This window comes from Zingiber officinale, chromosome 1A, assembly GCF_018446385.1.
Source record: "Zingiber officinale cultivar Zhangliang chromosome 1A, Zo_v1.1, whole genome shotgun sequence".
In the NCBI taxonomy this organism is placed as follows: domain Eukaryota; kingdom Viridiplantae; phylum Streptophyta; class Magnoliopsida; order Zingiberales; family Zingiberaceae; genus Zingiber; species Zingiber officinale.
This window is the reverse complement of record NC_055987.1, coordinates 31,794,235-31,803,960: the sequence shown is the minus strand read 5'-3', so window position 1 is coordinate 31,803,960 and position 9,726 is coordinate 31,794,235. Positions and strand designations below refer to the sequence as shown.

The 9,726-nt window shown below is 33.2% G+C and overlaps 1 protein-coding gene across 1 annotated transcript; it reads left to right on the top strand.

Moving 5' to 3' along the window:
- Window positions 1-6,950: 6,950 nt before the first annotated feature.
- On the top strand, window positions 6,951-9,335 carry LOC122001919 (INO80 complex subunit D-like). The gene is made up of 2 exons (XM_042556915.1): window positions 6,951-7,587; window positions 8,940-9,335. Exons 1-2 carry the CDS (start codon window positions 6,989-6,991, stop codon window positions 9,217-9,219), a joined length of 879 nt encoding a protein of 292 aa, XP_042412849.1. The 5' UTR covers window positions 6,951-6,988; the 3' UTR covers window positions 9,220-9,335.
- Window positions 9,336-9,726: the final 391 nt, after the last annotated feature.

Here is a 9,726-nt window from a genome sequence, read left to right as displayed (position 1 = left end):
ATGCGGGCAACCCGCTCGGTCGAGGCGTAAAGCAGCAATGGTATGGAGGAACCGTCTCAGCCGAGCATGCGACCGGGAATCTTCCCGGTCTAACGGAGAGGTGCCTTCCGAGCGGCTGGACGCTCGGCTCGAGGAGAAAAGAGACAAAAGGACAAGGGGACATTGGGGAACATCTTCTGACAACAGACATGTTCAACGACCAAGCCATACGCAGAATCTTACGACAGAAGGTTCTGCCGTCCTATCAGAGAGGTGCTCGGACTGTAGCAGTATGGTGTCAGGCATGCTCCTATGGTAAGCCCATACTGAGGTATGGTAAAGGACACGTGTAAGCCTCAACATGTGTGCACAAGCCTCCCTAGAGCTCTATATAAGAGCCCACAAACTTCATCGGAGGTACGCGATCTCTCATTTTCGGAGCCACTTCATCGTTTTTCTCTTGCCTGACTTGAGCGTCGGAGGGTCGTCGCCGGGAACCCCTTCCCGGCCCGACTTCCTTGCAGGTTCGCTGTAGATTGGTGCAGCTAGTCGTAGACAGAGGAGAGTGCCACGTCCCCAGCGTCCGTCGACTCAGCGTTCGGACAGGATCAGTTTTAATATTTAATAGAAATTTATTATTTTAAAATAGGTAAAGACCTTAAAAAAACTAACTATAATACTTTTTTTTAAAGGAGAAAAATGGGTATTTATGGGGAAAAATAAGAGCACCGATCCATAAAAATAAAAGCCGGTTTAAGATGCTCGGAGAACTGAGGAGTCGGATGCAAAATTAAATTAATATTTTAAAATAGGTAAAATGGAAACTATAATATTATATTTATAAGGGAACACTTGAATGTAACTATAATATTCTTTTTAAAGAAAAAAAGGGGGAAAATCGGACCACCGTTTCATAAAAATAAAAGTCGATTTCAAACGCTTGGAGAACCTAGAAGGAGTCGATGCAAAATTAAATTAATTTTAATATTTTAAAATAGGTAAAATGGAAACTATAATATTTTGTATACAAGGGAAACAAAATCTGATATTTATGGAGGAAAAAAAATTGGATCAACCGATCTATAAAACATAAAACTTAATTTTCTATCGTTTTGAATGCTTCAATCTCCGTGGAAAATCGAGAACGGATTGAAGGATGTCATTATGTGAAATAATGGAAAAATAATCTGCAGATTGTGCATTTAATAAAAACTGTTGATTTTTTTTAAAAAAAAAATAATAGAAATTTATCATTTTAAAATTGGTAAGACCTCACAAAAAAAAGCTAACTACAATATTCTTTTTAAAGGAAAAAAATTGATATTTATGGGGGAAAATAGTGTTAGGACCGATGTGCCCTCTAGAGGGGGGGTGAATAGCGTCTCACTCAAATCGATGGCTTCCTATGTATTCGTTAGTTGCACAGCGGAATAATACGAAACTAAATACGAATATGAAAGCTAAAGACAAAGAAAGGAAATGCAAACCAATGCACGTCAATATAACGTGGTTTGGAGATAACTTGCTCCTACTCCACGGTTGTCCGTAAGGTGGATGATCCCGATCTTTCCGTGGATTAGCCCCCGGCAAACTCCGGTTACTCAAGCAACTCCTTGTGGGTGGAGAAACCTCACCACAACACCAACCAAAAACACATGGACACAAGAGAACCTTGAGCACGTTTGATGACTACTAATTAGGCTTTAACCAAGTCTAATTTCGTCACCTTGGCCGGCCATACCAAGCTCCTTCTTATAGAGCTTGGAACAAATCAGCAACCTGATTTGCCCGTTACCAGTCGACTGGTGCCAGCCCAACGACTGTCTCAACGGCTCTCTGCTACAGTGCATCAGTCGACTGGTCCATGCACCAGTCGACTGCTACAGTAACGCTACAGTAACTGCTACAGTACCGTTACAGTAAAACCCTAAAACTAGAATTTTACTCTGAGTACATTCACTCAGCACTCGTTCTCGCCCGACCAATCTAGACCTAGCCTTCTAGCTTCCTTCATCAGCCTTGCGTCCCTCGGATGTCTCCCCATCCTTCACGTCTTGCCTTCTGGAACTTCCATCGGTCTTGTCATTATTGTCGGGTCTTCCTTTGCCAAGAGGCTCCTCACCTCTGGGACTTCATCCATTGCCAAGTCACACTTGGACTTACGTTGCCAAGACTACATACTTGGACTTACACCGCCAAGACTCATCCTTGGACTTTCCTCCTTTGCCAAGATCACACTTGGACTTTCCTTATTGTACCTGTATCCTGCACACTCACAATGCATATCAAGTACAACAATAAACCTAACTTAAACCTTTGCCCAAACATCAAAACTTAGGGCACCTAGATTGCTCCAACAAATAGGACCAACGATCCATAAAAATAAAAACCGGTTTTGGATGTAAAATTAAATTAATTTTAATATTTTAAAATAGGTAAAATGGAAACTATAATATTATGTTTATAAGGGAAACAAAATCTGATATTTATGGATGAAAAAAAATTGGATCAACATATCTATAAAACATAAAATCTAGTTTCTTGTCGTTTCGGATGCTTCAATCTCCGTGGAGAACCGAAAACGAGTAGAAGGATGTCATTGTATGAAATATTGGAAAAATAGTCCACCGACAATTAGAAGTGTAAATCAACCAAGCCGCTCGTGAGCTATTCAAAGCTCGATTCGATAAAAGCTCGTTTGAGCTCGTTTAATGATGCTCGTTAAGATAAACAAACCAAGCTCAAACTTCGCAATATTCGGCTCGTTAGCTCGTGAACACGTTCGTTAAGCTCATGAATAAATTTTTGAATTAAAAAAATAATTAATATTTAATTTATAGATTTTACACTCTACTTATGAAAAATATAGATAAATATATTAAATTTATTTATTAGAATAAAATTATAAATTTTAATAAGAATATTATAATTTTTTCTAAATATATAATTTATTTTTTAATAAATATTTAAATTTATAATTTATACTTATTAAACTCGTTTAGGCTCGATAAAAGCTCGAATAAGCTCGTGAGTCATGAATATATTAGTTAAATAAAGCTCGAGCTCGACTCGATTATAAACAAGTCAAACTCAAACATTCATGAGTTCGGCTTGGCTCAGCTCGATTACACCCCTACCGACAATGCATTTATTAGTTAGCTCGTTGAATTTTTTTAATTTAATGGAAATTTATTATTTAAAATAGGTAAAGTCCTAAAAAAAACTAACTATAATATTCTTTTTAAGGGGGGACAAATTGGTATTTATGGGGAACAATCAGACCACTGATCCATAAAAATAAAAGTCGGTTTCAAACGCTCGGAGAACCGAGAAGGAGTCGATGCAAAATTAAATTAATTTTAATATTTTAAAATAGGTAAAATGGAAACTATAATATTTTGTATACAAGGGAAACAAAATCTGATATTTATGGAGGAAAAAAAATCGGATTAACCGATCTATAAAACATAAAACTCAATTTTCTGTCGTTTCGGATGCTTCAATCTCCATGGAGAATCGAGAACAAGTTGAAGGATGTCATTGTATGAAATAATGGAAAAATAATCTGTTGATTGTGCATTTAATAAAAACTTGTTGATTTTTTTAAAAAAAATAATAGAAATTTATTATTTTAAAATTGGTAAAGACCTAAAAAAAAGCTAACTACAATATTCTTTTTAAAGGAAAAAAATTGATATTGATGGTGGAAAATAGGACCAACGATCCATAAAAATAAAAGCCGGTTTTGGATGCAAAATGAAATTAATTTTAATATTTTAAAATAGGTAAAATGGAAATTATAATATTATGTTTATGAGGGAAACAAAATTTGATATTTATAGATGAAAAAAAAATCAGATCGATCTATAAAACATAAAATCCAATTTCCTGTCATTTCGAATGCTTGAATCTCCGTGGAGAAAACGAGTAGAAGGATGTCATTGTGTGAAATAATGGAAAAATAGTCCGCCGACAATGCATTTATTAATTAACTCATTGATTTTTTTAATTTAATGGGAATTTATTATTTAAAATAGGTAAAGACCTAAAAAAAATAACTATAATATTCGTTTTAAAGGAAAAAAAAATGGTATTTATAGGAGAAAATCAGACCACCAATCCATAAAAATGCTCGGAGAATCGAGAAGGAGTCAGATGCAAAATTAATTTAATTTTAATATTTTAAAATAGGTAAAATGGAAACTATAATATTATGTTTACAAGGAAAACAAAATCTGATATTTATAGAGGAAAAAAAATCAGATCAACCGATCTATAAAACATAAAACCCAGTTTCTATCGTTTCGGATGCTTAGATTAATCAGACCACCAATCCATAAAAATGCTCGGAGAATCGAGAAGGAGTCAGATGCAAAATTAATTTAATTTTAATATTTTAAAATAGGTAAAATGGAAACTATAATATTATGTTTACAAGGAAAACAAAATCTGATATTTATAGAGGAAAAAAAATCAGATCAACCGATCTATAAAACATAAAACCCAGTTTCTATCGTTTCGGATGCTTCAATCTATGTGGAGATGGATTTAATAAAAACTAGTTGATTTTTTTTTAATTTAATAGAAATTTATTATTTTAAAATAGGTAAAGACCTTTAAAAACAAGCTAACTATAATATTATTTTTAAAGGAAAAAAATTGGTATTTATGGGGGAAAATCGGACCACCAATCCATAAAAATAAAAGTCGGTTTCAGACGCTCGGAGAATCGAGAAGGAGTCAAATGCAAAATTAAATTAATTTTAATATTTTAAAATAGGTAAAATGGAAATTATATTATTATGTTTACAAGGGAAACAAAATATGATATTTATGGAGGGAAAAAATCGGATCAACCGATCTATATAATATAAAACCTAGTTTCCTGTCGTTTTGGATGCTTCAATCTTCGTGGAGAACCGAGAAGGGGTAGAAGGATGTCATTGTGTGAAATAATGGAAAAATAATCCACTAGAGTGCATTTAATAAATCTCGTTGATTTTTTTTTTAAATTTAATATAAATTTATTATTTTAAAATAGGTAAAGACCTTAAAAAATGCTAACTATAATATTATTTTTAAAGGAAAAAATTGGTATTTATAGGGGAAAATTGGACCGCCGATCCATAGAAATAAAAACTGGTTAAGAAACTAGAACCGAGAAGGAGTCAGATGCAAAATTAAATTATTTTTAATATTTTAAAATAGTTAAAATGGAAAATATAATATTATGTTTACAAGGGAAACAAAATATGATATTTATGGAGGACAAAAAATCGGATCAAAGATATATGAAACATAAAACTCAATTTATTGGGAGCGAGCGTATTTACCTTTTTGCTACAATAAAATCTAATTTTCTGTTGTTTCGGATGCTTCAATCTTTGTGGAGAACTGAAAACGAGTAGAAGGATGTCATTGCGTGAAATAATGGAAAATTAATCCGTCAATAGTGCATTTAATAAAAACTCGTTGATTTTTTTTTTAATTTAATAAAAATTTATTATTTTAAAATAGGTAAAGACCTTTGAAAACAAGCTAACTATAATATTCTTTTTAATGGAAAAAATGATATTTAATGGAGAAATTCGGACCACCGATCCATAAAAATAAATGTTGGTCTCAATGCTCGGAGAATTGAGAAGGAGTTAAGATGCAAAATTAAATTAATTTTAATATTTTAAAATAGGTAAAATGGAAATTAGAATATTATGTTTACAAGGAAACAAAATCTAATATTTATGGAAAAAAAAAATCGGATCAACCGGTCTATAAAATATAAAATCCAGTTTCCTATCGTTTCAGACGCTTCAATCTCCGTGCATTTAATAAAATCTCGTTGATTTTTTTAAAATTTAATTAAAATTTATTATTTAAAAATAGGTAAAGACATTAAAAAAAAGTTAACTATAATATTCTTTTTAAAAGAAAAAATTGGTATTTATGGCGGAAAATTGGACCATCGATTTATAAAAATAAAAGTCGGTTTCAAACGCTCGAAGAATCGAGGAGTTAGATGCAAAATAAATTAATTTTAATATTTTAAATAGGTAAAATGGAAATTATAATATTATGTTTACAAGGGTAACAAAATATGATATTTATGGAGGAAAAAAATCAGATCAACCGATCTATGAAACATAAAACCCTATTTCCTACTATTTTGGATGCTTCGTCCTCAGGCCATCGTATCGTGGTCGAATATTCAGATTGTCACCCAAATACCCACGGTTCGAACCCTAACTACAATGTATTTATAGAAATTTTTTCTCCAAATAGGGGTGTAATCAAATGATGTTGGACTTCTGGATTGGCCGCGGCATGCGCTTTTCGATTTATCTTGATTACCGGTGAGAAACTTCCGTAGGACAGGATCGGTCACCCTCAGAGTGTTCAAATTTTTAAACACTCTCTCTATCCTCTCTCTTATGAGTGAATATTATAATATTCACTTACAATGAAAAGAAAATATTAAATGAACATTATAACACTCATTTAACCCTCTATTAAGGATAATATATGCGCTTATCCGTTATAAACTTTATTACTTGTGTTCAGTGGAAAATTATCTCACATAAAATATAATATTAAATTGCTTTATCATCATGTGAAATAATGGAAAAAGAATCCGTTGATATTGCATTTATTAATTAACTCGTCGATTTTTTTTAATTTAATGGATATATTAGTTAACTCGTTGTTTTTTTTTAAAAAAAATTAATAGGAATTTATTATTTTAAAATAGGTAAATACCTTTAAAAAAAAAAGCTAACTATAATATATTAGTTTTAAATTTAATAGAAATTTATTATTTTAAAATATGTAAATACTTTAAAAAAACTAATTATAATATATTAGTTAACTTTTTTTAAAAAAAAAATTAATAGAAATTTCTTATTTTAAAGTAGGTAAAGATCTTTTTAAAAAAACTAACTATAATATTCTTTTTATAAAAAAAAAATTAATTGCTATTTATGGTGGAAAATCGGATCATCAACTGGGTAGAAAGATGTCATCGGCAAGGAAGGGCAAAGCGCCGAAGAGGAGCGAATGGAACCCCAACCTGAACTCTTGTAGAGCCGAGGAATCGGTGGCGGGCCCGTCGGTGTTTACCATCGACGGGGCTGAAGAGGACGAAATCCTTTGCTCCTCTCGATCTCTCACTCGGGAGGAGGTGCTTCGCCGTCGCTCTCGTCGGGTGAAGCAACTGGCCTTATGTTATAGACGCCAATATTGGGCCCTGATGGAGGAGGTCCGTGTAAAGCACCGGGATTACTATTGGGAGTACGGGGTTAGTCCCTATGAGTGCGGAGATAAGGAGGTGGAGGGGGAGGATCCTGAGCAGGATAAGGGGGAGGAGGATGGGCTGAATAGGGGACGGGTTGCTGAGGAGAATGGCGAGGAGACGGAGGCCACGAGGACGGGGCGTCGGGTTCAATTAGGATTTGACGAAGGGAAGGGTGGCGTGGGGAACATAGGCCAAAGGAAGCGATGTGCATTTCCTGGATGCAAGACAAATGCAATGGCCTTAACGAATTATTGCCATCCGCATATATTGTCGGAGAAGAGGCAGACTCTTTACAAGCCTTGTATTCATGTAATAAAGAGGTACGTACTCTCATATCTTTTCTTGTTTGACTAAGTTAATGGAGTGTTCTGGCTGAAACTTGCACCAACAACTTCATTATTATTATTGTTATTATTTGATATTTAAATCAACTGATGTTGATTATTGTAGTATGTTTATTTGATGCAATAAGTGTTTTTTCTTGCCCATATTACTTCTAATAGTATAATCTTTGATGGCTTTTAGAAGATAAGCATATCAGATTTAGCGTTAAATTTTATGTAGGGTTGATATTATATTGCTCCCAGAATTAGTATTGATACCCTTTTCATCACAGGCTGCATCTTGTTCAAGACAATGTTGTTGTTCAATAGTTTGTTCAAGATAATGTTGTTGTTCAATAGTTTAAGTCTTGGAAAATGCTTTTTTTGCTTACAACTTTACATGTGGAACTAAATTTAGATGTCGTATATTCATGCATTTACCTTGATTAGTCTACTACATATTTTCTTCTTCACCTATAGACTCTACAGAAGATGCTTTTGTACACTTCTCCTAGTAATGTGTCCTCCTTAATATATCATTTCAATTGTTCTGAAAAGAAAATGATGATGCTGATGTTTTGATCTGGCAATTTGATCAAGTCTTTTAGGATGCCTCAATTCCTACTATAAAATTTTTACTTTCAAAAGTTAATGATGACTTCCTTGATATGGTTGTGACTGATAATGCTATGAAAACATATAATGGTTATATCCAGATGTCCATTACTAGATAGTTTTTATCTTTAACTATTGCATCATCATCATCATATCCAGTTGCTATATTTATCCCTAACTATAGGACCTTTTAATCACTTTTGAATATATTGATATCAACATGGTCTATTTTCTTTCATTTTTCATCTTTTGAGTTACACTTATCACTTTCCTATGTTAGCATTTTTATTTTATATTTAAAGTTACCCTAAACATTTATTTTAGCACTCTCACGTATGTTATGCTAGTTTTTCAAATATTGTTTCCCGACATGCATATATTGTGTCAACACTTCATTGTCTATGGTTGTATGCATGTCAAATTTCATTATTATTATTCCACGGTTTTCTTTGTGATGAAATCGTCATGAGTGACGGAGGTAGTGAGATTATTATTGCATAAACTCTCGTCTTCAACAAGAGATTCACTTTCGGTAAAGGTAATATTCACCAACAATCTCTTTTATAACATATTTTATAGTAAAGTAGCTACAAAATCTACTGGATATCAATCTATCATATACACCTCAGACATGCTTATTTTCTTGTTACTTGATGAGATTGCTTTTCTGATTACTTCACTGGTTGATCAATTATTTTTTAAAAGACAACTAATGGTTATATTTTGAATTACAGGTCTAAGAATGGTGAACCCATTACCTGTGCGAAGCCAATTCTGGTAGATGCTATACCTTCTCTCTGCCACATCCACTTGCCGAAGTATCAGACGAGTATATCACAAGCTTTGAGAAAGCATGGAGTAAACATACCCTCGGGCAAGCCTGTTCCTAAATTTAGTGCTATAATAGCTGAAAGTGTGCGTCAGATTCAAGCCAAAAGAAAAGAAGCATTGAAGAACTCTTCTAAAGATACTATGGATCAGAAGGATGAGGAGATTCAGAAGGACGAGATTTGACCAAGTTTTATTTCCTATTAATGCATTTCATTCCTACTTGCCCTGTATTTGTTCCTAAAGACCTGTATCCTTTAGATCAGGACGTATTTGACTGAGACAAACCATACTTTTGTTTATGGGTGTACACTCTAGATATTACTCAAGGCATTCTAACAAATTTACTAAATAATGTCTATCATTAGGTCTCCGTGATTTATGGACAAAATAAAGATGAAGATGCCCTCAGGGCATAGTTGAGTTAGTTATTGTGAGGTAGATATTATTACAATAGGAAAAAAAAAATTGAATCTCAATAAACCTGTCATTAGGTCTCCGTGATTTATGGATAAAATAAAGATGAAGATGCTCTCGGGGCATAGTTGAGTTAGTTATTGCGAGGTAGATATTATTACAATAAAAAAAAAATTGAATCTTAGTAAACCTGAGAAAAATATTCTCTCCGCTGTGGCCAATTATAATTTTCTGATTTATCTCCTCATAGATGACCGTGGGATAAGAGTGGCAGAT

What these genes read in the sequence shown, in the direction of transcription:
- LOC122001919 (XM_042556915.1), top strand. Translation starts at nt 6,989, where the DNA reads ATGTCATCGGCAAGGAAGGGCAAAGCGCCGAAGAGGAGCGAATGGAAC. An exon ending in TGTATTCATGTAATAAAGAG is followed by an intron (nt 7,588 to 8,939) that starts GTACGTACTCTC and finishes TTTGAATTACAG; the next exon opens with GTCTAAGAATGGTGAACCCA.